This window comes from Penicillium taxi (assembly GCF_028828555.1).
Source record: "Penicillium taxi strain IBT 34144 chromosome Unknown utg000004l_segment0_segment0, whole genome shotgun sequence".
In the NCBI taxonomy this organism is placed as follows: domain Eukaryota; kingdom Fungi; phylum Ascomycota; class Eurotiomycetes; order Eurotiales; family Aspergillaceae; genus Penicillium; species Penicillium taxi.
In genome coordinates this window covers 2,242,501-2,270,372 of record NW_026643206.1, presented here as the reverse complement: position 1 = coordinate 2,270,372, position 27,872 = coordinate 2,242,501, and the positions used below count along the sequence as shown (strand labels likewise).

Genomic DNA, 27,872 nt, shown 5'->3' with positions numbered 1-27,872 from the left:
AATATTAAACACAGTTACCTTTCTTAAGCTTTACTTTCCCATTCCATCTGTCACACTCTTTTTTTTAGGGGAGTTGAAGCAAGTTCTCTACGCTGTTTGATGTATGATGAACATCCAATAAACAGCACATTCAAAAAAAGAAGACCTGGAACTGTTCTTTTCTTATCCTTCCTTTACCAAACACAAAATCAAAGTCTGAATTTTGAACACGAATTTTGAAGTGTCATGCTCCAACATGCCTGCTGATTTAGTGCCTATTCCAACCGCATGCTCTCACTTGCATACAAGGCACACCGTCGTTGGCATTGTTGTTGACAAGCTGGATCCCTATCACAGTCGAGGATCATCAGCATGTGTTACTTTCACACTAAAAGACTCGGATTTTGATCTCCCATCTCATAGTGGTGGACTTAAAGTTAAGTACTTCAATGACGATACGAATGAACTTCCCGCTGTGGATGTCAATGATGTAGTTCTGCTACGAGGAATTAAAGTATGTCTAATAGATTGGCTGAGATGATTAATTCATGACCACAGTCTGATCTTATATATTAGGTCAATGGCTGGAATGGCAAGCCTGTTGGTGTCGCCTCACAATATGAAAAGATCTATTGGGCAATATTCCGACCACATAAAGATCCAACTGCCAATCTAACCATCATTACTGGCCCCGGCCAATTTGAGCCAACATCTCTAGAAAAGAGGATAGCAAGATCTCTGCTAGAACACGTTACAAGCCAGGACAACTTTGTGGTACCACCGCCGCCTAAGAAGACACCTAAAGCGATTCAAGGATCCAACGTGGTTCAAGCCTCTATGCCAGCTAGAAACACGGGAGGCCTCCTTCCAATTTCTCTCATAAAAGACGTGCAACCAGGGAAACTTTGCCAGTTAATTGGTCAGGTAGTGAGAGCATACACCGCTGAATTCGACAAATGCACCCTCTACATCACCGACTACACTGAAAATGAACAGCTTGAGAATATTCTGAAAGAAGACGATGAGAATATTGCTGAGGGTGACTCTTACGGCTACCTATCCAGGAAAAGCAGAGGTTGGCCAGGCCCATGGGGAAAAATGTCACTACAGGTCACTCTATGGGAACCTCATGCCACCTTTGCACGAGCGCATATTAAGCCGGGAAACATAGTCCACATCACATATGCGCGAATTAAGGATGGTTTCATGGGGTTAGAGGGCGTTATTCATCAAGACAGAAATTTTTCGAGCAAAGTCCATATTGCTGTGGTCTTAAGCGAATACAATCAGCATGCGCGAGACTTGATGAACCGGCGCAAAGAATACTGGAAGGAAAATGGCTCCTCCAAGGAAGATGTAGTCATCGAAAAGAAGAAGATCGCTCAAAAAGCCAGGAAGATGCCAGAAAAAGATGAGCAGAGAGAAGACGCACAAATACACACCACAACCTCACTTCCAGGAAAAGTTTTACGGACGACACTCAATCCAAGTAGTAAGTATTTGTTGAAACCGAGCAGAAATATCGCTTATCATCCTTCTAACACTTGTCTGGTCAGTTAAAATCCGCGAGTATGGAGCCACAGTTCGGTCAATCGAGTCCATCTTGTCCGCTGAGACCCATTCCATTAATATCCCTAGTGGAATTACCTATAAGCTCCCATTTCAAAATGTCTGCTACCAGGCTAATGTCCGAGTGGTTGACTTTTTCCCTCCGAAATTGGAAGATTTCGCAGTACAGATAGCTGATAACCCCATTGCTCATCGTGGATATGACAGCCAGCCCATGGTATGGGAATGGTGCTTCTGTCTTCTTGTTGAAGGAATTGATCCTATGGTCTCCAGGGAAACCCCACGCGATCAGATGCGGCTTTACGTCTCTGGTGCAGAGGCTCAGCATCTGCTACACCTTGACGCTGCGAAGTAAGTCCTCAGTCTCAACTTTCTGTGCCTGTTTTTTTACTAATCATGGGGGGCGCTCTTAGTCTCCGGCGCAATCAACAACGGCTAGGAGAGCTCCGTGAGCAATTGTTTCATCTCTGGGGCAATCTTGAGGAATGCAAAATGTCTGCATCTGCTCGTGTTGGGAAAAAAGTATCATCTCTTCCCTTTCAGTGCTGCATCAAAGAGTATGGAGTCCAGTGTGACCATGCAAAGGATCCAGATGGCATGGATGTCGACGGAGAACCTTGCGGCAAACAAGGTTGCTTTGGATGGGATAGACGATTTGCCATATTTGGAACGCAAATACGCGAGTAACACGCAGTTTCAGGCGCAATAGGTGTTGTTGATGGTCACCAAAGAGGCAAACTGTATAAATTTTCGAACACACTTCCAAAGCTCTTAAGCGTATATACAGAATCTGATAGTTGAACCATACTGATAATGAATATTCCAACTAGTCGCAGGCAAAAGTAAGTGGCCTAGACCAGTCCATCAACCCAGAAACTACCCTTATCCTTGGTGGGTGAGGTGGAAGGATCAATCCAACGGCCATCACAATTATTCCAAACGCCTCGCAGCTCCGAAAATAGAGAGACCCCATTAGCCATGAGTTGTTGGCAACTTTTTGATGACACCGAATTGGTGACCCCGGAACCGATGACCCCCAATCCCAAATAAAATACACGACAGAAATCAAGTTTGCAGATATGAATATTAGATCAACCCCCACATTCCCTTCGTCAAAACCTTCAAAAAAAAGTCACGCCTAGATATATGGAATAGACCGGTAAAGGTTTACGCAGTATGGTAGTAGGTCATTGACGAATTCATTTAAGACGAAAAGAAGCACTAGATCTTGGTCACCTTGACAATGTTAGTGTCAATGCCGTGAGCAACAGGCTCGAAGCGACAAGTATCTCCTCGGAAGCAAGTTTTCTTGCCAGGCTCACTTTGAGGGCATCGGTGGCCATAAATGCAATCCGGGTCGTCGCATTCCAAACCAAACCGGCAAGGGGTCATGCGAGCGATAGCAGACAAAATATGGAGTTCTTGGCGAGTCAACTTGCGGTCGTGATCATGGTAGCAGTTTTCTTCATTCGGACATTCGCCCAAGAGGAAGTGATAGTTGCATAATTTAAGCTTCTTAAGACGGTTCAAATCGTCACGAGGAATGCTCTTGAAATCAAGACGGTCCACACGTTGGCCGTACTTGTTACGTTCCACAGCCTTGTGAGGCAAAGATCCAGATACCTTAGAGCGAACGACTTGGAAATCAGGGGATGCATCAGTCAATTTAACAGCAGCAGGCAGAGTTGCGCCCGTGCCTGTGCCCGTACCCGAAGTGCTAGTATTGGTCGAAGTACGGGACAGAGGTGGAGGGGGAGTTTGAAACTGCTGGGAGGGTGACGGGGTCATCAAGGCTCGGGAAGGCAAGGTACTCTTCCATGGTGCAATCCATGACGGTGCCAGCTTGGTCGTACGGAAGACTTCTGGGAACTTGGCGGTTCGATATGTACTCTTAGCAGTTTCCAAGTCTTTATCGAATGTAACGCCCTCCAATAACGAAATTCGACCACTGAGATCTCCGTCTTCCATAGTTTCGTCGAGAAAATGGGCGTATTCACTATTCGATGCACAGCCCAGGAAGATTTGGTGGCAATGGCAGTTGTAAAGGAAGATCTGGAAAGTCTCTGTGGGAACAAAAAGAGTCAGTTTGACTGGAACAAAGGCAGCTTTGTAGATTACGATCCATCACTAACCATAAACCTTATCGTATGCCTTATTCTTGCTAGAACCAATATCCACAATCTCAAAAAGTGGCATCGTTTCATTAAAGCCTCGAATGAAGTCATAGATCACGACCGGCTCGGGGACGATGCCACTGCGAGTACAGAGCTCGACCAGGTTCTTCAGATTTATGTAGATCTTGGTGATTATCTTCGGCGTATTGATACTTGGAAAATTGGCGAGCAGATATGAGTGCAAACTGCTGAAGAGTTGTTTAGCAGCATTTCGACCACCTTCTTCACCGAGCTGTAGAAACTCGTCCTTGAAAATTATTCCTTCTCCGTCGAGAAGTACCACGACAAAGGGTTCTCGGTCCTGAGTAGATGATTTGTTAGAGCGAGTTGTGTGAGTGTGGAAAGATCAAGTTTACCATGATGGTTTTGATTTGCGATATCTGTTGCATTAATTCCATCTCGTGCAACTGGATATCACGATTAAAGCGGGTTTCGCGTTCATGATCAAGTTTTTCGCGCTGGAAGGAGGTCTCAAGGTCGGTCACTCGTTGAAGGAGTTCCTATCTGTAGTATTAGTTTGATCCATGAAAGTGAGCAAGGGGGAAATACCTCAATCAGCTGGTTCTTTTGCTGGTCCAGTAAGCTTAACTGTTGATAGCGATCGAGAAAAGGTGAGGAATCCATTTTATTTGAAAATCAATAAAGGCGTGTGAAGGGAAAAAGTAGTGATTCTTCAGGATCTTAAAATTAAAGAAGGGTCCTTGCGCGATCCACTCGGGGAAAGTGAATACTTCGAAGTTGCAAGAGATGGATTCTCGGGGATTCAAAGGTGAAGCTGTTGTTTTCTCTTTCTCGACTAAGGAGTGGAGATCAACGTGTTCTAGACTAGAGTCCTGTTTTCACTTCCCAAAAAAAATCGAAATCTCCAACAAGGCGAACGCGATGCTGAGTCAGCTTCCCCGGCTAAACTAAGTGGACCTAAATTGCTGCAACGTGTGATCTCCCTTACCCTACTCTCCGTACTTACTTCCTCCTCTTCACCTTTCGCTCTCCCCCATTTCTGTCTTTTAAAGTCAAGATGACTCGTTTCGGATTCCTCTCACTGGCTTTGCTCTCCCTTCAGGCCTTCGTCGGCACTGGCCTCGCTGCTGTAAGTTTTGTCTTCTATTTCATGTTCACCCACTGGAAAACAAATGAACTCAATTGACTCATTTTTCTGAAATTTAGGAGGAGACTGTTGAGGCTGAGACTCGTAGCTATGCTGTCTCTGCCGAGGCTTCTTTCCCATCTTCTGAGATCTTCGGCGTGAAGCTCGTCAACGGTCACCCGACCCAGGCGCTGATCGCCTTCACCAACGAAGAGCCGAACCCTGTCACTGTCAATTTTGTTGGTGGTACCCTTTGGAATCTCGAGGAAGCTAGCAAGGTTGTCCGTAATCTGACTGCCACCCGTTATGCCCTTGAGATCCCTGCGGGTAAAAAAGAGGTCATCAGCTATGACTTTGCCACCGAAATGCACCCGCAGGATCTCCGTTTGAACATTGCTGCAATACTGTCTGACAGCGAGGGCAACTTTTTCTCTGCTCAGGCCTTCAATGGCTCTGTAAGCGTGGTTGAGCCTGAAACCAGCATCTTCGACCCCCAGATGTAAATGCTCCTCCTTGTGTATCGCGTGCGCAACTCAACTGACACTGAATAGCATCTTCCTCTACTTCTTCCTCCTGGCCTGTGCTGGTGGTATCTCCTACTTCTTCTACACCGTCTGGATCGCTCCCTACTTCCCCCAGAAGCGCAAGAGCAAGTCTGATGAAAAGCGTGCCCCCAAGCCCGTCGTCGAGAGCCCTAGCCCTGTCGTTGCCTCTTCTACCACATACAACACTGACTGGATCCCCGACCACCACATCAACCGCCCCGAGGCTCGTAAGGTGAAGGGCGCTCGTTCCAAGTCTCGCTCGTAGATATCGCGCACGTGACGTGGATGCTAGTTGAAGATGGAGATGGGAGGAATTGGAGAAGCATTAAGTTTTTTTAAATTTTTGTTGCGTCCAAGAGAGGTTTGGATCATGAATTTGTGCTGAAAATGCACATTTCAGGTTGCCTTCCACTACTCCGATACCGCAGCTTGTACAATATACCCAAAAAATGGGTCTCATAGATATCCCAAGGGCAATCTAGAGGCCGATAGGAGTTCAGTAATCAGAGAACCAAGCTAAAGTGTCGCAAGACTGAATTCCCCGCAAGCTTGAAGCCGTCATTGGTTACAATTTTTTCCAATCATTATACTCCTGCTCTAAGTGTGCCTTCAACTCGACAAATTTGTTGCCAAATCCTTTACCGCAACGCCAGCAGACAAAATCTTGTTTTAGATATCCTTCCTTCCCTGGATTCCGTCTTACGTCGTCCTTGGCCAAGGGAAAGTCCTCAATAGGTATAAAAAACTTCGTCGCAAAGCTGTTGTAGTGCTTGCGATGCTTCAGACGCTCGCTATACCGATCTACTGACATGACATGCACATGCAAATGGCTCATTGAGGGGACCGCATGCACCCCGCATACTATCTCTTTATCCCAGTCCCGCCCATGTGGGAGCTCGTCCGGGGGCGAATCAGCACTGAGCGCAGCCTGTCTCGCCTGCTCCTGTACAGACTCCTTGCCGAATTTGCGCCGCAGCTCGCCAGCAGCTAGGGTGCGCAACTTTTGTACCTCAGTTTTGGTCTTTGCAAGGAAATCGGCGTCTTCAAATGCGTCAAACGGGTGGAGGCGGGTCTTTGTTTCATCGCGTGGGAGAAGGAGTAGATGCAGTGACGATTTGGGGAACATGTCATGGATGGCGACAAATTCTTGGTTGTGATAGATGACTATATCGGATGGGTAGGACTCCGGCTTTGCAATGTATGCGCCCAAACCCTCACAAGCTCTAAAGTTAGATGTGCTGCCCTTAGGCGCATGACTTCGAAGTGAGCTTTCAGTAGCGTGCTGTGGTTTCTTGTTTCGAGATGACAGGAGCTCTGTAACTGTGTGAATTGTCAGTAAGCTGTCAAAGCTATTTCAACCTGAGTCAGATCTCACAGGCGTTTCTCTTCTCCGCTTTTACAGGCTGCTCCTTAGCAATAGTGTTTGCATTATTTCCCCGGGCTTGTTCCGCCTCAGGCATGATGGGCAAGGCAAGTTAAGATTCAGTATTGCAAAGGGAAGGGTGGAATAGTTGGAAGATGTGGCGTGAAAGCTGAGCTAAGCTAAAAACTTAGGAGGACAATTGAGAGAAATAGACGAAAAAGCAACAAATAGAATCTACAGTCTCCCCGCAAATCCTAATCCGGTTTAGTGCGGGCGTCGAAAAGCCAGAGCTCCGACAAATCAATTGAAATTGCCTATCACAATCGTTGAAAATGGGACCCAAAAAGAAAACCTCTGCGGGCGTTGGACCCAAGCCTGGCACTAAACAGGCCCAGGCTGTTGCAGAGAATAAGGCTAAAGACAAGAAGCCTGCGCCAGGCCCGGAGGAGCCAAAGAAGCCGTCCGTGAAGGAGGTTATTGGCGGCGCATCGTGGACAGGCAAATTGCCCGTTAATATGTTGTCGGAACATTGTCAAAAACAGAAATGGGAGAAACCGGAGTACAATATGGTACAAAAAAAAATCCCCATAAATTCCATTATCCTGGTGAACAAGCGCTGATGGACATGATACAGATCAAAACCGCCGGCGGCTTCGTTTCCGACGTGACCTTGAAAAAGGTAGACATCAAGACCCGCGAATTGACCGTCCTTCCTGCTATACGACTGCCACCGTCATATAAACAACTCGCTGCGCAACCGACGGCGCTCGAGGCTCGCCATTTCGCCGCCGCGTTTGCTCTGTATCGAGTCTGCAACATGCGCAATCTTCATATGATGCTTCCTCCGACCTACAAAGCACTGTGGAAAACGGAATTCACAGAAATCAAAGCCGCAGACACTCGGGAGGGGAAAGGCTGGTTGTATGAAGCAGATCCATTCCTGGCCAAGCAAGAACGAGAGAGCGCTGCCGCCGATCTGGAGAAGAAGAGAGCAGATCGTGCGAAAGCGCAAGCCAAAGAAAAGGTCTCTGCGACAGATCTCGGTCTGGGAGGTGGCGATAATAGGAGCAAACGAATCTGGTCTCAGGCGCCCAAAGTCGATATGGGCGCTCGCATCCGACGAGACATCGAAGGACTCTTGCGGCAACATACGAACTGGAATCCCTATGGTGTGAAGATACAAGATGACGAGACTAAAGCTATTATTGAAGAATTCGCGCGCTTGGGATTCCGCCGCAGCCATGTGGAAGAAGCGGCGGCAGAATGTAAAGACCGCGAGGAGGTTCTGGAGTGGCTCTTGGTTTACGTGCCGGAGGACGACCTGCCCCGATGGAGTTTGCCAGAAGGTTACTCGGCAGGAGTCAGTCTAGCCAATGGTGATCTAGCTCGAGAAGCTAAAATCAAACGTCTCGCCTCGATTGGCTATCCTGTAGATCTATGCACTCAGGTTTTGGATAGCAAGAACGGCGACGAGCTGGTAGCCGCGGAGTACTTGCAGAGTACCTTGGTTCATGGTTCAGCTATCGCATCTGAATCAGTTCCAGAAGGCGATGCAGACGCATGGGCTGAAGAACAGGATACTCTCGAAGCCATCTTTGAAGAGCGCTATACTCGAGTATCGGCCAAGGTCTGCGAGATCAAGAGTGAAGCTTCTGAAATCCCCGAGAACACCTCTTTCCGTTTCCAAGAGCCATCAGTCCACTACCCCACGGCTCCTCCAGTCATATCGATCCAGGCGAAAGGGATCCCAGCTTACATCCGACTCAGTGCAATTCGCCAAGCAGTGCAGTATGCCGAGATAAGCTTCTGCGGAGAGTCCATGATCTTTAACATCCTCGACTGGTTGGAGGTCAATCTGCCTGCAATCATGGAGAACCCAGGCAAGCTACGGGATATCTCTTCTATCACAGCATCCCCAGCGGCAAACAGTCATGAAATTCCTGTGCGCTCCGCTCGCAAACAACGAAGAGGGATTAACTGGAGCACAAATTCACCACAGAGTGTGGCAATGCGCGAGGCCTGGGAAGCAAAGCAAATTATTCCCGCCCAGGTCGAGATGATTCGCAAAAGAAAGTCACTGCCCGCCTGGAACACCCAAGAGGCGATCGTCGACGCAGTCAACTCCTACCAGGTCACTATCATCTCTGGTGAGACTGGTAGTGGGAAGAGTACACAATCCGTGCAATTCGTGCTTGATGATATGATTCAACATGGACTTGGCGGAGTCGCAAACATTATATGTACGCAGCCGCGGAGAATTTCAGCGCTCGGTCTTGCCGATCGAGTCAGTGATGAACGTTGCTCAACAGTTGGCGATGAAGTTGGATACATTATCCGCGGCGAGTCGAAGGCTAGTCAGGGAAAAACTAAGATTACCTTTGTGACTACCGGTGTACTGCTTCGCCGCATGCAATCCGGTGGTGATGCGGACGGCAATGTCGCAAGCTCCCTAGCGGATGTATCACATGTGGTAGTGGATGAGGTCCATGAGCGCAGCCTAGATACCGATTTCCTTCTTGCTTTACTACGTGACGTTCTGCGTCACCGTAAAGATTTGAAGGTCATCCTGATGAGTGCCACTCTGGACGCAAACATTTTCATGAATTACTTTGGCGACAGTAAATCCGTGGGATTGGTTAACATTCCCGGTCGAACGTTCCCTGTCCAGGACTACTATCTCGACGATGTCATCCGAGACACTGGATTTGCGCCCGAGCTAGGCGAAGATCTGGAAGATGACTTCGATACTGGACGAGCTGAAGAGTCGCTTGGCAAGGCTTTACGAAGTGTCGGTATGGGAATCAACTATGATCTGATTGCCGCAACCGTTGAATATATCGATTCTCAACTGGCTGACCAGCCTGGAGGAATCTTGATCTTCTTGCCTGGAACAATGGAGATTGACAGGTGCCTGACGGCAGTCAAGAGGATCCCCAACACCCATCCACTCCCATTACATGCATCTCTGCTCCCAGCCGAGCAGCGCCGTGTTTTCCAAAGCCCTCCCCGTGGAAAACGAAAGATCATTGCCGCAACAAATGTTGCAGAAACATCTATCACCATTGAGGATGTAGTGGCGGTTATTGACACTGGTCGAGTCAAAGAAACAAGCTACGACCCCAAAGACAACATGGTTCGCCTGCAGGAAGTTTGGGCTTCGCAAGCAGCTTGTAAGCAGCGCCGTGGACGAGCAGGTCGTGTTCGTGCAGGCACTTGCTACAAGCTCTACACTCGCAAGGCAGAATCTAACATGGCACAACGACCAGATCCCGAGATCCGCCGCGTTCCTCTGGAACAACTGTGTCTATCTGTCAAGTCCATGAAGGGCATTGACGATGTCGCCATGTTCCTAGCGAACACTATCACTCCACCAGAGAGCATAGCTGTAGAAGGTGCTCTCGGCTTCCTTCATAGAGTTGGAGCGCTAGATCACAACCGTCTCACAGCGCTGGGTCGATACCTAGGCATGATCCCGGCTGATCTCCGCTGCGCAAAACTGATGATCTACGGCTCAATTTTCGGATGTATGGAATCTTGTCTTACCATCGCAGCAATACTCACTGTGAAAAGCCCATTTGTCTCTCCACGTGAGAAACGTGACGAAGCTGATGCTGCGAAGGCAGCTTTCTCCCGCCCCGGCGACGGCGACCTCCTAACCGTTCTATCAGCGTATGAAGCGTGGACGGAGAGGTCCCGCGCACAGGGACACTGGCAGACGCAATCTTGGTGCGGTGCCAACTTCCTCTCTCACCAAACACTTCGCGATATCTTATCCAACAGAGCGCAATTCGTAACATCGCTTAAAGACGCCGGTATCCTGCCCGTGTCTTATTCGGACGGCGCAAATGCCTGGAACCGCAACGCTTCCAATCGCAACCTGCTCCGTGCACTCATTGCAGGCGCCTTTCAGCCACAGGTTGCGCAGATCTCATTCCCTGATAAAAAGTTCGCCAGCTCGGTAACTGGAACAGTCGAGGTTGATCCCGATGCCCGTACGATCAAATACTTCAACCAAGAGAATGGCCGCGTCTTCATTCACCCCAGCTCTATCCTGTTCTCTGCGCAAGGCTATCCCAGCTCCTCGGCTTATTTGAGCTATTTTACCAAGATGGCCACAAGCAAGGTCTTTATTCGCGATCTTACCCGTAGGTTTTATGATCATATCGTCCTTGTTTTGATACTAATCTCTTCTCAGCCTTCAATGCATACTCCCTGCTCCTTTTCTGCGGCTCTATCACCCTCGATACAATGGGTCGTGGTCTTGTTGTAGACGGCTGGCTCCGACTACGAGGCTGGGCCCGGATCGGCGTCCTTGTCTCTCGGCTTCGCATCATGCTGGACGAAGCCCTTGCAGCGCGCATTGATAACCCCGCACTCGGATCTGATGGTGGTGCAAGTGATCAGGTCATCGAGGCCGTTAAGAGATTGATCGAGTTCAATGGGCTTGATCAGTGATACATATAGAGTGCTGTCTATAGGAGTGACACATAGCGATGATTCTGGGCCTGCTGCTTTTGTGAATATAATTCGTACTTAGATAGATTTATGAGTGACGATGATGATAGAAAAGACTATGTTTGCTCATTATTTGCATTTCCTTTCCATGGCCACGAGGATGCTGTTTTACTACGAGAATTAAGAGGAGAAATGAATTGTAACAAATGCGCAGGAAATGGATTTGAAGAGTCATCGACCATAGCTAGCTATTCAAGATGTTTGCAAATCATTTAGCTTCATTGTCATGGCGACATTGTCACCACAAGTTATGACAGGAGAAATGAATTGCAGCAAGTTGCTGAAGCAATGAATCTTGAAAGCCGAATCACAGTTGGTAATCCAAAATCCTCGAAACACTCAAAACCGCTGTGACAGTCCAATAGCCACAAAACCAAACATGCCTTGGGCAAGAGAAGAAACTAGAAGTTCCATCGGCAGTAGAAGTTGAGAAGTCTTGCCAAAGACAGAAAAAAGAAGAACCGGAACACCTTCCCCAGCAGATAAAACATATGATGAAGAGCAACCCTAAGTTCAAACTGTTGATAAACAGGGTTGAAAATCAAATAAGATAGAAAAACCACGTCCCCGGAAACTCCTGCCATTTTTCCTCCAACCGGTTTCAGAAAGCAAAATAGAACATGATAACAATTAAGTGTCGAAAAGGGGGTATTGTGATAGAGGTAAAAGAACTCGAGAGGTGAGGCATAAGAGTTGAAACATCGAAAACGGACGCATCGAAAGGTCAACGCCGGGTGTCGAAAAGTGAGGTGCATGAATAGAAAAATGGCGAGATTTAGAAGTTCTCGCGACCATCAAAACGGTCAGGGTTGTCCAACCAAGTAGGCTCCGGGATCACAAAGCCTCCTTCAATCTCACACTGGACAAAGACCGAGGCACGCTTGAAGCGACGCTCCTGATATTTATCGTAGATTGCTGCGTGATGGCGATGGGCGTCCTCGCAGCATTCAATGAGAACTTTCAAAGCCGGTACCAACTGCTGATAAATGTATCCGCTGAAGTGGGCATGGGCTGGGGTCTAAAGAAAATGATGTTAGTAAGTGAGCGAGTTCACTTGGAGAGAAGAAACGTACCCATGTACCCTTTCCGAGAATCAGACGAGAGATGCAGTGTGCCGCAGCGGCACTATAGCTGGGGGAGTGGAGACGAAGCGTTCGTCCATAATCGTGATGTCCAAGAAATACTTGGCCACAGTTCGAGTCTCGAGATCGTAGCCATCAGCCTTGCTAACACGACGAAGGAAACTCAATGGTCCGGGCCAACCCAGCTCGAACTTCAGAATGTTGAGCATGAACTTTTCCGCCTTCAGTATTTCATCCCTGGAGTATCCATTATCAACCATAAAAACAATCTCATTAATCGAGGGGGGAGTAATCTCTTCATATTTCGCAGCAATAAAGAGCGCAGTTGCTCCAACCAACTGAAGTTTTCCCAATGAGACAACCTTCTTGGAAAGGAAACGATCGATGTAGTTAGCCGTCAAGAACAGAGTCTCGGGAAGGAGACCAAAACGGCTGTGAACCTGAACGATCCACTCCATCAAAACAGCGCGCATGGTCCACTGAATCTCAGCCTGGTTAGCCATGTAATCATGGGCCGGGAGCATAGCAACCTATTTGATATGTTAGTCAAAGTTTGTGCAGTTATACTAAACAGATCGAATCACATACCTCTTTCTGGCGAAGGAATGCAAAAATCTCGTCACTATACTCGGCAACCATAGTGATATCAAATTCATCCTCCAACTGATCCTGCTTATAGCGTGTAGCACTAACAATATCGTTCGCGGTGATCAGCTCGCGGATGGAAACAGCGGACTCCTTGGGAATCAGGACTACAGTGGCTCCGGTCGTGTCATCATATCCGCCAGGGAGCTGAGATATGGCACCATATGTATCATAGGTATCAATCCCATCAGAGTACGACTGTTCTCCATCAGATGCGGTATCATCTGAATCAACAGACTTAATCCGAAGCAGCTCATGTCCGGGATCAACGGCGGTGTATGAAGAAACGTCAAACTCCTTCTCCTGTGTGTTATCACCATTGACAGAATCACTGTCAGTGGAAGACTCCGTATCCTCGTCGTGGTCTTCGGTTTCCTCCAGAAGGGTATCAGGATCCCGGAAAATCGTGGTACGGCTAGGGCCTTTGACGGCTTGAGCCCTTCCAGCAGGGTTGATCGGGGCAATGCCGATATCAGCCAGAAGACGAGGTCCGCCAGTAGACAATGTGCGGTTGTGTGTGTGCTGAATTATGGCGTTTGCCCCGTTGGTAATAGTCGTGGCAATAACTTTCTTGCTGTCTTCAACCAATCCTGAAGTAGATGTAGAGCGCTTGTGAACAGCTTTGCTGGCTGGGATCGTGGGCGCAACATTCTCGTCACCAAAAAGGCGCTTCTAAGTAATCGGGTTAGCATGTAGAATAAATCTCACCAAAACTCCGAAATTCAAAATGCAAAATTATATGCCTCAATGAGCTGGCATCAACATCGACTCCCTTTGCGCCGATTACAGGTGCTTCACCAAAAAATGTGATGGGATGTTGAAAATAATCGCATATGAAAGAACAGAGTGGGTACTAACCTGTGCCTCCATTCTGAAGGTGGTTGTAACTCCTTGGGAAGAGTTGTCGCGTTAATAGTGTGGAAAATAAATGTGGTGAAGTGAAGTGTTTATGTTTTGCGGAGTTGAGAGAAAGTACCAAGGGAGATCATGGAGTCTCTGATTGGCTGATGGAACAAAACAAACGAGTGGAGTCGTACTGTGTTTTCCGTATCGTCAAGAGAAAACCAACTTGATTAAAATGGACACGCAAGTCAATTGCAAATAGTTTGATTTTTTCACAAATTAAAATAGCGTTTTAGAATAACACCAACTACTTTCAATGAATAAGTAAAATGCACTACTGAAAATCAGGTCTCAAATTAATAAATGAAAATGTATGTTCGAAGGGACGGGATTCAATGACAGTACATTGTCAATGACTTAACCGTTTTTTGCCGCCTTGAGTCTTAGGCAACGATCACCGCCTTGATAAGATAGCATCCGTAGCCCTTATCAGCGTCATTCAATGTAACGATTAACTTGCAGAGGTCTTGGTGGCAGGTACATAAATACCTGTAAACAGGTATCTTTGACAGATATTGATCTCTGTAAGCCTTTATATACAATATATGATGCTGGGATTCAACATATTCCTCTTCAAGATGAACTATTGGGTAAGATGAACTATTAAGTGATGAAAATGATGTCGACGCGTCCACAGATACATTCCAACTAACTAACCTATAAACTTAGTATTTAGAGCCCTAGAACCTAAAAATCCTTTAAGAGGGATGAAATGCCTTATATCCAGGAATTTTTAACTCTGGAAGGACTAAGTGATAAGAGATTACTATACTGGAATAGAGAATAAGCCAAAATTCTTCAAGATGAGATCGAAGAACCATCTGAGTAAGTGGGGACAATTGCAAGAAGTGCATTTTGAGCTTCCAGGCTTGCTTCGAGGCTGTCGATCAGCTTCCTTAAGGGGGATAACTGCGGGGACAATCCTTGAAGGTGTCCCTGGATTCCAGCCCGATTCCACTAGTTAAAAATGCCCTTACTGATGATATTCGACTATCTAAGTACCCCCAAAATCAGTCATTCTTCTTCAAATGGGTTATGGGACCAGCTTCTACCTAGGTAAATTCCAGCTGTGTCTACCTTTCAAAAAATGTCCAAATCTTAGAATCAGACGATCAATGGCCTTGCACCTAGGTAAGTCAACAATCTTGAAACGTTCCATAGTGAAATCTTTAAGGCTATATGCAATTACCAATCTGCAAAAGGTCATGCACCCGTCTGGATAAAAACTTGATGTTGATGTGGGCAGACCTTGGTATCATACCGATAAAATAATAAATTTCAAGGGCATAAATCAGGGCTAACGAACAATTTTGGAACTATTTCCACGATGTCGTTTGTTCAACTTGAGGTGTATATATCTTGGTCTCGCTCTGATATTGATGAGATATTCTCTATTAATTTTTAAAAATGATAGCGGAAGACATTAGGGAGATACGCAAGCTCTATGAGATTATCCATGAAAGAACCTCGGAGTGAGGATGGAATTAATGAGGTCAGCTAATAAAAATATAGGTATGTACTAGGTATTTCCTTCTACCCAAATTTATTGGTAATCCCGAGATCTTGACAAGTTAATTTCGAAGTAATAACTTTGAAAGGTATTAGATAATAATGGAAATATTCTCATTGCCTAATGAGTCATTCACCTTCAAGGTTAGAAAGTAGTGGTAGAGTCCTCACATATGAATCTACATAGTCGCGTAACTGCTTAAAGATCTAATCTTATCAGCATCTATGATGTCATGTGACACGTCTCCCTCAAAAATCTGATTTTCATGTTTCAGTATTAAAGAGCCTCAAAGAGCTCGAATAATGATGAAATAATTTATGCACAGTATCCTGTGAGCTGTATCTCATCATCCCGATATTTATAGTATTATAATAGGCCAAAATGGAAGACAAATGGCTAAGTCCATTGATTTAAACACATACAACGCGAGAATCACACGACACCACGTGATCTACACCGCCCCCGGAGCAAGCGGTAAACGGTTTAGCATTTGATCAGCCGAATCGCATCCGAACTCGCTCATCATTGCGACAAGTTAGGCATCGTTTGTATTTGGTACCCGCTCCGAATTCAACTGGTGTGCGGGGTCTCACACAATTCTACTTTCCGCTATTTGACTGGCCACCCAAGCTCCCCGAAAACATAGGCTTTTCGCCATCTCGTAATGATTCCTATCGGATATTCTGGACCATTCGAACTTGAGGAGGAAATCTTGTAAGTTCATGCGCCAATGCAGCATACTTTACGTATTACCGGAGAACCTACAATACATCTCTCCTTTCCAGCGCATTCAAAGACCCATACACACCTGATTTTCATTAATCCGCTCTTTGATTGTAAACCCCATCCCCTTTCCATTCTAGGAGGAGGGGTACAGATAGACCTAGTGTAGATCATGCGAAACATTAATACTGTGACGAGTTTCGGTCATGCGATTGAGTCAATATTCTTATTTCAAGGGTCTCTAGGGCTTCGAGGTGACAATGAAACTTGCGCGCATGTTCAATTTCTGTGTTGCTCTAGATCTGCAACATGAAACCCCCGCACCAGACTATTCTGCCTCCATTGACATTGTCACAGTATCCTGGGTTTTGCCTCTAGCCTACAGGATCGACCATGCGACGAACATTGCAAAGTCGCGTATCTCCTAAATCACCAACATGTGTACATATTGGCCAGCACATGGCCCACATAGTTTAGACAAGTGGTTCCAGATATTTCATTCCTTCTTATTTTCTATTTTCTAGCATTGGGGAGCTAGAGTTCTATTTGGCGGGTGGCCAACAAAAAGGTACCTGTAGCGGTGGAGGGTCCTGAAAGCAATTTTACAACTTAAAAAAACCAGCATCCTACTTCCTAGCATTCATCAAGTCAATCTTGTATCCAAACTATCCCGGATGGTTAGACAGGGCGCTCGGCGCAATGCCATTGCGGCTTGCGACAGCGCATTGCGAAATGGTAGATAGGAGAGGATGTCAAAATCACTTTTTTGATAGAAGCAGTAAAAGGAACCATGATCAAATATAAATTTCGGAAATCAAAGAACCTATTACACTTAGTCTCCTAATCCAATAAAATATAATGGATATTTTGATGGGCTGCTTTGAACGGGCGCCGGAAGCGCAAATCGCCATGTCACCGACCCAGACAGGCCGTTTTCTCGCCTTAGGTGAAACCATCCTACGCACCACACCCACTTTCACCACCTCTCACTTCTCATCCACACTTCCCCTTTATTGTAAACCTCTTCTTCACAGTTGCGTAGGTACTCCTTATCGCAATTCTGCCTTTATCGACTTTCTCCTGAGCTGCTCTTGGCTACTGGGTCTCATCACTAAACATAGCCTGCAGCGCTTTGCAGAGAACAGACCGAAAGAATCCCCTCGTCCACACCTTCGAATCGAAACTACCTCTCATCCATTAACCGAACCTCGAGTCATCTATATACCTGCGATCCTGTTTATATTTGTTTGATCTGTTCTAGGTATGTCTACACTCTTCTCCATCCTCATCCGCTGCTCTCTCTCGTTGGCTTCCCCCCAAAGCCACACACCCCCAAGGTCGTTCGGACTCGGCTATCGAACAATCATCCATCCATCCTTCAAATCCAAAATCCATCCTCCTCATACATCTGAACCCTAGAAAGTGAATTATACTGACATTGGTGGGTTTCTTCTAGTTTGACCGACTCATTCTCTTCCCGGGTCGTTCTCGGTTCTTGCGACACCCAGAACTTCACCCCCTCCAACCCCATCGAAAATTGGAATTTTCTACTTTCTACATACTTTGACAACATCGCCAATCCGGTGGTGGTTCCATCCACCTACCATATTTTCTTGAATCCTACAACTGTGGTAGGTTTTTGGATTCTCTTCCCCTCTGCACTACCCTTCCCGCCTATCGTTTTGTTCACCCGCCCCTATCATATAAGTAAAACAGTGGGTTGATGGAGTTATCGCAATAGCAACAGAGGACTTTTATATCATTCTGGACCAGCCCATCATGCAGGCGGTCCAAAATGAAGTGTACTCTGGCATGACGCACCAGCCGGTTCTTGCGGAAGCCTCCCAGGCCTTGTCGCTAAAGGCTCCCGTGCCCAAGAACGTCGCTTTCGAGCTGCTGTTGGACGAAAACTCCAAAGTTAGAGCGCGTATTCCGATGCGCGTTCAAATATATCCCCATGACACAACTGACTCAATTGTGACCACGGTCAAAAATTTCTATGGCATCTACGATGGCACCGCCAGTGGGGTGAGCTTCGAGGACGAACATGGAATCACCCTCATCGCAAGGTACGAGAATCTGAAAAATAACATGACTGTCTACGTACGAGTGATTCCCATCCAACCATATGGTGAACACCTCTACGGTGGATACTCTGTCGAGCGCAAGCGCCCCAGTCTTGGGGAGCCATTTCAGATGGATGGTGTGGTACCAGGTGTGGATCAACCATCGCGGCCATCTTCTCGCCCCGCTAGAAAGCGTAGCACTTCTCCATCCAACCGCAGCCTTCAGAGTGCTTCTCGGCACAGACAGGGTTCTCGCAGTGGCATTAAGAGTCGTGGCTCGAGCACCCATGCCAACCTGGTCGACGAAGACATGATGAGCGATAGTGAGGAAAGTTATATTCGCAAATCTCGAGGCGATACATTTGCCAGCTCTGACATCAGTATGGAAAACATACTGCAGGATGGTCGCCGTAAAAGGCCAAAGTTTGATAGCTCCGTTAGTGTTGCTCACTGCTCATTACTGACCTGCGCTAACAAATCTTCTTTTTTCAAGGAACTGCCACTTTTCGCTCCTCCCCAAGTTCCTCTCACTACCTCAACCTCTTCAATCTCCCCTCAACGTCGATCGATAGGTCAAGAAGGCGCTGGCTCCCCCTTTGCTCGTCCTACTCACCGCCCTTACAATTACCAGCAAGCGCTACCTTCGCCACAGAGCTATGGTCATAGCGAATATGGAGCTCAATCGGGGCGCAATACCATATATGCCACTCCCGTCGTTCCAGAGCATGCGCATCGTGTGCCTCTTAGTTCGGGTGCGCGGGTAAGTGGGCCTGGTGTCCTGCCCACTCCAGACCCAACCATTGCTAGCTGTATCTCGGATGAGGACGTCGCAATGCAGCTGATTCGTCTTGGTGATGCATCAAATTTCTCACATGGTCGCACATCTGCCTCCACGCTGGACGATGCCTTTAGCGGCGCTGCCGATGCAGCCTCGTCGACTGGTATCACCAGCGAAGGGGAAGACTTCAGCGAAGAAGAGGACGACTTGCCAGTTCGTCGCCAGCGGTATGATTCTAGCCCAATGCTTCCCCCTGGGGCCATCAAACGTCAACACAAGCGTTTGGATGATATACTGCCCAGCGCAGATAGTAGCGAGCATAGCTCGGATGGTCTAGATGATGGCCTCAAGAGCGAAGCTGAGGATGATACCTTGTATAAGGAGTTTGCTCCTAAGGTAAAGAAGCCTAAAGCTATCAAGCCTCGAAGCCAGAAGCCAATTGTCAAACAGAACAAGGCCAAGACTTCCATGCCAACTTCGCGCAAGCCCTCTGACAAGTCTGCCGGGCCTGTCCCACCTCTCAGCCCGAGCTCATTGCGCAAAGTATCGGGGTCATCCGTCAATTTTCAACACCAATTTGGCGCTGATGAAGAGGACCTGTCCACCAAGCCTCGCTGCCAGCGATGCCGAAAGAGCAAGAAGGGCTGTGATCGTCAACGCCCGTGTGGTCGCTGCAAGGACGCTGGTATCGGTGTTGATGGATGCGTGAGTGAAGATGAGGGTAACGGCCGCAAAGGTCGATACGGACGTCATATGGGTGTCCCAGTCAAGAAAACAAACGACGGCGATGAGGAAGAGACCTTCGACTTCCCCACAATGCCAGACACCCCTCTGGTCTCTGCGGCCATGGTCGAGAAGAACAAGAAGCGTAAACGCTAAAAGTTCTTCATTCTGAATTCCTTCTCTGGCTTGCCTTGTGTAGAAGAACTCCTTTCTATCAACATATCTTTACTCTCATCCTCTCCTCACCCTTTCCCTATCCCTTCAACATGCTGCCAGCCACAAGCAAATCTCCTCATTAACCCAGTTCCAATTCTCCCGCCTTTGGATTTCCTGCTTCATTTCCTGGAAGTTCAACACAACACTCCTTCTACACCATTCTCGCAACTACACTCACTTTATTGGCCTCGGTTTAAGGCTCCGATTCCAAAGTCCAGCGGTTTGATCTACATTGTCTTATCGGCGTATTGGCCATGGGTATCTTTTTTATATACTTGTCAAATTTCCTTATACCTTCAGTCATGAATTCAGGTCTTCTATGGCAACCTCTGAAAGCTGAACTTTGTTTGCATGCGCGTTCTTGGTGACATAGTCACTGTCAAGGCGGATCAAATATATATTTCGACACCGACAGAGGGTTCAAATCGATGGACCTCATGGGCTGTATAATGTTGTATGGATTTTTGTTTAGCTTTGCACAAGTATCTTGGGAATCAATTAACTTTAAACTTCTAAAACTACAACATTTAGAAGTAGGTATATCCTCGAGGTTCATAAGTCAAGATCATGAATGTCGTCATCGGATCTGTATTACGTGACATATCACGTGATACCCACAAAGGCGGTAAGATGGCAGAATGGCCCCACCATTACTTTTTTTGTCTTGAGCGATGAAGCGCCTTAATATTTCTCCAATTCCAAGATTTCCAGCGCCCTTGATCTACAACTACCATAAAAATCACATACGAGTTAGCACCAACTTATAAACACTTCCATCGATTCCTGAAAACCCATCCGCGGGCGCCAGCGGCGTCTCACCTAAACCACCATCATGCCTCCCAAAGGTGCAACTCGCGCAGGGCGAACAGCAGCAGCCTCTAGCGCATCCTCCAGCCTAACGACAAATGCTGAAGATACAGAGTCTAAGCAAAATTCATCTACTTCAGGTGTAGCACCAAAACCATATGTGCAGCGATTGCAATCTCTCAAGAAAACTAAGCCATCTGGAAGTATCACGGCTGGCGCAAAGGCTGGCAAATTCAAGGTCAAGGCGATAGAACGAAAGAGCAAGGAAGAGCGAGAAGTACTTGAGAAAGCCGAAGCCGAAGCTCACGCACTGCGTAATAAACGGACAGCAGCAGCTCTAAAACTTGCGCGTGGAGATCATGGTCATCGTGGAGGCTCTTTCCGTGGTCGCGGAGGTTCCATGAGAGTGGGCGCCGGGCCATTCGGTGGTGGCCGCGGAGGTCGTGGTGGTGCCTTTTCTGGTCGTGTCGGTATGGGCGGTGATGATTCGGACGATTCGGACTCCTACGAAGACGACCTTCGCGTCAACATCGATCAAATCAACCTCGACAGCGACAACGACGAGACTGGAAAGGGGAAGGGAAGAGCTTCAACCAACTCCAAATTACAACCTGTTCGAGCCCAGCGATATGAACATACAGAGCGAGCCGTCCATGTTAATGAGGAATCGAGCGCGACCATTGAGGTTCCGGTGGGGGCTCCAGTGGAGGAAGTTGCACAACCTGAGAATATTTCATCAGTTGAGGGTTCAGATGATGGGCCACGCGTTAAGGCAGAGCCAATCGATGACGAGGATACAGTAATGGTGACTGAGGTGCCTCGTCATGAGGATGATGGGCTGCCCGCAATGAAGAAAATGGTACGCACTAGCGTTCCTCCCTCCCCCAGGAAAAAGGCACCAAAAGCTCCACTTTCACAGCCTAAGCGGGATCCGCGAGAACTACTTCGCACCACGGAGGAGATTGAAGAATATGACCGACACTTGGAAGACCTGAAAATCATCCGAGATCTGCTTTCCTTCGACGAGGTTCGACCCGAAAAGCCTCAATCTGTGGATTCGCAACCATCAGCCCCAACTACTGATGATGACGAGGGCGAAAGTCAAGGCGTTACAAAACAAGAACATGCGGATGGCGAAGAGGCCGAAGATACCGAAGTTGAACACAAGCTCGCCGGTCAGCTCTTTTTGATGCAATTCCCACCCATGACACCCAACCTTGTCATCCCAGGATCCACAGGAGATACTGCTCTTCCATCGACAGAAACCACTGCCCAAAGTGAAACCGAAGCAGCAGACAAAGCTGCGGCCGACACAGCCGTGGCTGAGAAAGCCGCCTCTAATAAGGCGAGAGTCCTCACTGCTGCAATGCCATGGGCCCTCCCAGCCGGTCGCGTGGGCAAGCTGAACCTTCACAAGTCCGGCCGCGTGACTATGGATTGGGGTGGCATCAGCTTTGAGGTGGATCGTGGCTCGGGCGCAGACTATGTCCAAGAAGCCCTGATCGTTTCGGAGCCAGAGGCCGAGGAGGCTGGCCAGCCTCAGAGGGATGCAAATTCACGAAAGGAGGCATGGTCCATGGGCCAGTTGCAGGGCAAGTTTACAGTCAATCCCAACTGGGATCAGATTCTCTAATTTACTGCATTTTCAAGGAAGGAATACTCACTGGCTCGAGGGGCACCCTTTACTTCACGACTTTACAAGATATTTTCCTAGAAAATATCGCTGTCATGGCGCACAAATCGAAGAGTTTTCCTTCGATTTATGTGATTTCATTATTCTAAGATAAACCAATTAAAAACTATTCGTAAGTGCAAATTACAAGAGGAAGATGTGACTGTAGTTGAAGTTCCCAATAGCGTTGGTTCTTATATCTAGATAAGCCTGGAGCTTGTAATAAATGCCTTCATAGTCTAGCGGTCATGACGTCGGTCTCATATATGTGACCTTTATATGATGTTTCTGGTAACAGGAATGCCATCCGAAAGCCCCAGTTCGACTCTGGGTGAGGGCAATTTTTTTTCTTTCTATTTTTTCGTACATACTCTTTAAAAAAATGTACAGTTGTGATCTCTTAGAACGTAAAACTACTAAAAGCTTTTTTTTTGGTTCAACCTTGAAATTTTATTGGATAAAAATGGAAAATGAAGTCAAAAATACCAAGGGCAGAAAAAAAATACATGTGTAATTTTTGAAAGCTAAAAAGTTGCCCTCACCCAGAGTCGAACTGGGGCTTTCGGATGGCATTCCTGTTACCAGAAACATCATATAAAGGTCACATATATGAGACCGACGTCATGACCGCTAGACTATGAAGGCTTGTATGAGTTTCAAGTCTCGAGAAATGAGATCCCATACCACAAGTCATTTGCACATTTCCAAATATCAATTCCGTAATAAATTACAATACTCATGTATTTTTGGTTTTTGATATCAACACTTCGAAGGTTGCGTAATCTTTAAGCGTTGGTGCTTGATGGACGCCATATTGCTAGGTACCTAGGCAGTGCCCAGGTGTATTCCGACCACCAACAAATTACATCACCTAGGCAGGATGCGACATCCGCAGTATAGATGAATTAACGCAGACATTACGGGGGCCTAGCCGCTCAGAGAAGAACCTGGATGTTTGAGTCGATATAAACATAATCAATATATCTTCCGCTGAAGTATTTCAAGGTTACCCAGGTAGATCCAGGATGGTTAAGGCGTACTTCAACGAGCTTTACCACTTGCCTTTCTGGAATGGTGACATGGAACCTTGGCATAACCTTGGAACTAATGATGTGATAGGCAGTCGTGAAAGTTGTATGCTGGGCTGGGCTCGGGAAGTAGAATATAATTTAAACGCACTAGTGCATCTCGCGTTCCTCAAATACTCCCGAGGTCTAATAAGTTCTTCGGCGACTTCCAAGGTTGGAACCCTGGAAGGCTCTGCATTCTCTGATCTCGACCAATTGTCATGAGTTAATTGTAGTCCCTGCCATTATACCATGTATTCTGTGACACTGTTGGTTTGCGATTTTCGGCCGATGTGTCCAGTTCTCTTATTCAGTATCACCTCAACCAGGTATCAATCCTTCTGGTGGGGAAAGCTGTCGTCTTTTCCCATCGTTCTAGCTAGGAAGTTTGAAGGTGGCTACTCACAAGCCAGGCGTTGATCGTTTGAATATTTTAGCTATCATATTGCACCCGACCTCGTTCTCGGCTTGTTGACCAATATTTCAGGGAGCCGTCTGCACAGCGCCTTTTGTTGTCTCTCCATAAAAGTTCTTGGAAGGTGATTCAGGATAAACTCTTGAGCTTGATAATCGCATCACTGGATATGTCTGCAGGTTGTTTCTGATTCAAGCTCCAAGATGATGACATCCGATTCAATTACAACATTATCGTCGACGATGTGTAAGATTGGCTGTGATTTTCCGTTGTTATCCATGTACATGATGTCGACGATAATGTTGTAATTGAATCGGATGTCATCATCTTGGAGCTTGAATCAGAAACGACCTGGTGATCTACCAAATTTCCGACAGTGTTCACAGAACTTGGTTATCTGCTCTAGAGCTTGTTTCTGGATGTTATGGCCAGCTCTATAAAGGATAGTCTGGAGCTTTAGAACTGAAGGGTGGCCAAATCGACGATGTAGGCGGCGAAGCTCTATGTCTGTGAGAAGACATTCAGCCTTGAATGGCGATGTAATGTAGCCTGAAACTGCTTTCCAGAGTAGGAATGGGTGGCCGAATCGACGAACAATGTCAGTACACCTGTAGCAAGTGTGGAATAGCTATTCGATAAGGTAGACGAGAGGCTAACGCCCACTTCTGACACCTATTACAAGTAACGCTTTACGCCCCTATAATATCTATGTGTCCTCTGAAGTAGTTGTAAAGTCTGAATTTTCATTCATGGTGAGGACTAGCTATTTATCGTACAAGTTGCTTTTCTGTCTAAGACGAAGAGTCGGCAGAGACGGGACATCGCTGTTATAAATGCATACTGTTCAAGGTTGTCGTTTGCGATGCACTCTGAACAGGGATTTCGTGATGTAGTCTAAACTGGGATGGCGTCTGTTCGATATTCTAACAGTCTCTTAAATAGCCTTAGTGATGAGCTACTAGAGACGCCGTGGTCAAGAAGTAGCTCGATACTGGTTAGTTGAATAAATCCTTAATTCGACCAACTTAGATTTCGTTAGTCGGATTTTGAAGATTTTCTTATTTGCATTTGATCAAGCTGCTCGAAAGAGAGACCCGCGTCTCATGATTTCTCCATCAGACATTCCAGAAATGTGATAATTGAACCAGGAACGTGGCCCGTTGGTTGCTTTGGTTGCTTCACCTTGTTAACCACCTGTGCAGAGCCTAAGCAATCAAATTTCCCGTCAATCAAACATCCATGAGAACCTCCAGTTGGTTGAAGCTTAACAACCTACTATTTTCATTCGCAGCGATAAAAGAAGCAGGCTCTAGTCGTGAAGACGACATCGTGTGTGTCTTAGGAGTTTAACTTCTGATTCTACTTTCTTCAAGACAAGACCTTGGAAGAGCTGGGCATACTTTTTTCCATTCATAGCTATTAATGGCTTATTTGAAGTTAGTACGTTAGGGCTAACACTGGTTCTTATATCTTATTAGTGGCGATCCTCTAACAATTGCCTTCATAGTCTAGCGGTCATGACGTCGGTCTCATATATGTGACCTTTATATGATGTTTCTGGTAACAGGAATGCCATCCGAAAGCCCCAGTTCGACTCTGGGTGAGGGCAACTTTTTGCTTCCTTTTTTTTTTTTTTTTTTTTTTTTCCGATCCATTCCTAACTCCTATTTGTTCAAAACAGAAGTTCTGGTTTGTTTACAAAGAATAATAAGTTTTCCAGTGCGACTCTAAATATATTATTGAAATCTGACGATGTCGGACGACAAAGTAATAAGGGCATGGAAAGTTGAGGCTAATTTCCAAGTTTTCGTTCAATAAAACAAATTCATTAAAAGGCTGGATGCCCCTCATGTACTAAGCAAGTCTAGTTATTCTCTATGGTCAGGACATTTGAAGTTCAAGACAAAAAGAAATATTGATATGTACAAGCAGACAAGGATTCAAATATTACACTGTCCAGCAGCAGAAGATGAAAAAAGAACCCAAACACCATTTCATGAAAGGACCAAGCCTGACTCAGCCAAGTCTCAACCGACCAGGAGTGGTTCGACCACCAAAGAGCCTCGAGACACCGTCGTCTTCGGTGGTGGTATTGTCGCCAGACATCCACCGAGGCAGGCGGAACTGATCTCCCTGGAACCATTGTGGTGTATTCGTAGTCTCAATGGTGTTGCGTACCCGGTGAGCCAAGGACTGGAAGAAGTTCTCCTCTTCCTCCTCTGCACCACCTATGACGGTAGTAGGAGCGATGGCCGGGCGCTGAGCAGTTCGTGGAGACCGGGAGCCCTCACTAGCGGGGACTCGCAGCCGAGATGAGCCGCGAGAATCGCTATCGTTACGATCCGACGCCCATGTCGAGCGGTTACCACGAGAAGAAACAGCCAAAGAACCAAAACCATTGAGCTCACGCTCGATCAGATCGCGACCTTCACGCCAGCCACCCATCCCATATCCAGCAGGGTTGTTTTCGAGATCCTGCAGATCGTCCTCGTCCGACAGACCAAATCCGAAAACCTTTTTAATACGGCCATAAAGATTGAAAAGAGTTGCACAGACGGGAAACAAAATAAAGATTGGGAAGATGAAATCGAACCCCTTGCCAAGTGGAGTGAGCCTGATGAGGCGGCCGAGGAACTGATAGAAGGTAGTGGCATGGCGGAAATCACGGGGGAGGAAGGTCAAAAAGTTATAGGCGATTGGAACGGTAAGACGGGCTACATAGCTGGCGTACCAGCAGGCGCTCTCACCGTAAGTGTTGCGGCGCACCAGCGCCCGGTTACCCCAGACTTTGACGTTACTGATACCCACAAGGGCGGCAGAACACATGTACAACAGCCATGCAGAAGCGATCACCTGGTTGCCAAAGCCAACAGGCTTAGGGTTATTATAGTTGGGAACCACAGTCAAGCTCACGACGGACAGTTTGGGACCCCAAGACATAGACTTGATCAATTCAGACCAGACTATGCACACTGAAACTGCGGAGAAAAATATACCGAAGAAAAACCGCACAGATGGGATAACATTATAGTAGAGGTGGTACCGTATATAGGGAGTCAAAAACTTGACACGGGGGAAGCAGGATGATCGGCGGGGAGCAGGGGCGAATTCGAGCTTTTTAGAAGCAGCAGAATTGATGATTGCTTGAAGGTCAGTTGCCAGCTGTACTGTGCGATCCCATTCATCCACAAACCGAGCCTTCATGTGCCGTGCGCGCTGCAGCCGCCTTGTGAGGTCGGCCAGGTAGCGTTCTGTGATCACGGCAGGAACGGTGCCGGTAGTCTCTGGAGTCTCGAGAATAGGTACACGCACATCTGATGACGCTGAACCTTCAGAAAGGTCTTCGATCCACTCCTGGAAATCACGGGCAGTTCCAGTTTTGCGTTGTTGAAGCTGAGCAACCTGCGAGTTGAGGCTCTCGAGTTCGTTGACCGCATCCATCAAGCGATCATGCACCTTTGGTGCATACGCTTGAATACTTCTCAATCGGCCACTAACATTGGAGTTCCGGAAGAGATTCCGCGGGATTGTTACCAGGCCGTGGCCCATGAGATAGATGGCGAGAACGAGACCCCACACATAGGCTAGGGCCATTACTAGACCCTTGATGGAGGTGAACTCGAATCCATTTGAAATGGAAACATAAATCAACCCGACCGTCGCACAGGACAAGACGGTCAGTTGGTACCGAGCATTCTTGCGGAGGGAGTAAAAGATGCGGGCTTTGGGTTCGCGGTAACCGGAATCGACGTACTCGCCCAGGAGGGGAAGTATCACCCTAGCAGAAAACAAGAAAGTAAGCTCGAGGTCATCATACTACTTCACGAATCATATCATACCAGGTGAGCACAAATATTAGCCAGTAGGCGATGCGCCAGCACACCAAGACCATACGGTCTGGCAGCCAAATCGCCGTCGGACCACCATCATTTCGTAAACTAGAGGCTAAATCGATCGGAACCAATAGCACTACACTGGCGGGTAAAGCGAGAGCAAGAAATACGGGGACGATCAAGTAGGCGGGAGTAGCGCG

The 27,872-nt window shown here is 47.1% G+C and overlaps 9 protein-coding genes across 9 annotated transcripts in view; 5 read left to right on the top strand and 4 right to left on the bottom strand.

Annotated features, from left to right (window-relative positions):
• Positions 1-235: 235 nt before the first annotated feature.
• N7495_005754 (uncharacterized protein) lies at positions 236-2,235 on the top strand (the record flags this gene model as incomplete). The annotated part of the gene is made up of 4 exons (XM_057208405.1): positions 236-493; positions 556-1,471; positions 1,536-1,899; positions 1,962-2,235. The coding sequence occupies 4 exons, from the start codon at positions 236-238 to the stop codon at positions 2,233-2,235; spliced, it is 1,812 nt and encodes a 603-aa protein (XP_057062179.1).
• A 534-nt stretch (positions 2,236-2,769) lies between these two features.
• On the bottom strand, positions 2,770-4,346 carry N7495_005753 (CCCH zinc finger protein; the record flags this gene model as incomplete). The annotated part of the gene is made up of 4 exons (XM_057208404.1): positions 2,770-3,611; positions 3,681-4,023; positions 4,079-4,222; positions 4,272-4,346. The coding sequence occupies 4 exons, from the start codon at positions 4,344-4,346 to the stop codon at positions 2,770-2,772; spliced, it is 1,404 nt and encodes a 467-aa protein (XP_057062178.1).
• A 394-nt stretch (positions 4,347-4,740) lies between these two features.
• On the top strand, positions 4,741-5,619 carry N7495_005752 (putative translocon-associated protein, alpha subunit; the record flags this gene model as incomplete). Its single annotated transcript, XM_057208403.1, has 3 exons — positions 4,741-4,812; positions 4,890-5,308; positions 5,361-5,619. The coding sequence occupies 3 exons, from the start codon at positions 4,741-4,743 to the stop codon at positions 5,617-5,619; spliced, it is 750 nt and encodes a 249-aa protein (XP_057062177.1).
• Positions 5,620-5,919: 300 nt separating this feature from the next.
• Positions 5,920-6,814, bottom strand: N7495_005751 (DNA 5'-adenosine monophosphate hydrolase; the record flags this gene model as incomplete). The annotated part of the gene is made up of 2 exons (XM_057208402.1): positions 5,920-6,674; positions 6,730-6,814. The coding sequence occupies 2 exons, from the start codon at positions 6,812-6,814 to the stop codon at positions 5,920-5,922; spliced, it is 840 nt and encodes a 279-aa protein (XP_057062176.1).
• A 235-nt stretch (positions 6,815-7,049) lies between these two features.
• Positions 7,050-11,172, top strand: N7495_005750 (RNA helicase; the record flags this gene model as incomplete). The annotated part of the gene is made up of 3 exons (XM_057208401.1): positions 7,050-7,286; positions 7,352-10,862; positions 10,913-11,172. The coding sequence occupies 3 exons, from the start codon at positions 7,050-7,052 to the stop codon at positions 11,170-11,172; spliced, it is 4,008 nt and encodes a 1,335-aa protein (XP_057062175.1).
• An 835-nt stretch (positions 11,173-12,007) lies between these two features.
• Positions 12,008-13,829, bottom strand: N7495_005749 (cyclin family protein; the record flags this gene model as incomplete). Its single annotated transcript, XM_057208400.1, has 4 exons — positions 12,008-12,250; positions 12,332-12,844; positions 12,903-13,631; positions 13,818-13,829. 4 exons carry the CDS (start codon positions 13,827-13,829, stop codon positions 12,008-12,010), a joined length of 1,497 nt encoding a protein of 498 aa, XP_057062174.1.
• A 4,045-nt stretch (positions 13,830-17,874) lies between these two features.
• Positions 17,875-19,818, top strand: N7495_005748 (putative C6 finger domain protein; the record flags this gene model as incomplete). The annotated part of the gene is made up of 1 exon (XM_057208399.1): positions 17,875-19,818. One exon carries the CDS (start codon positions 17,875-17,877, stop codon positions 19,816-19,818), a length of 1,944 nt encoding a protein of 647 aa, XP_057062173.1.
• An 892-nt stretch (positions 19,819-20,710) lies between these two features.
• Positions 20,711-22,318, top strand: N7495_005747 (putative DNA-directed RNA polymerase III RPC4; the record flags this gene model as incomplete). Its single annotated transcript, XM_057208398.1, has 1 exon — positions 20,711-22,318. One exon carries the CDS (start codon positions 20,711-20,713, stop codon positions 22,316-22,318), a length of 1,608 nt encoding a protein of 535 aa, XP_057062172.1.
• Positions 22,319-25,855: 3,537 nt separating this feature from the next.
• Positions 25,856-27,872, bottom strand: part of N7495_005746 (LMBR1 domain-containing protein) — a gene marked incomplete at both ends in the record, with an annotated part of 2,134 nt that continues 117 nt past the window's right edge. The window contains 2 exons of the mRNA XM_057208397.1: positions 25,856-27,617; positions 27,679-27,872. The exon at positions 27,679-27,872 is cut by the window's right edge and continues 117 nt beyond it. Coding sequence (XP_057062171.1) covers positions 25,856-27,617; positions 27,679-27,872 — 1,956 coding nt within the window. The remainder of the gene's footprint in view (positions 27,618-27,678) is intronic.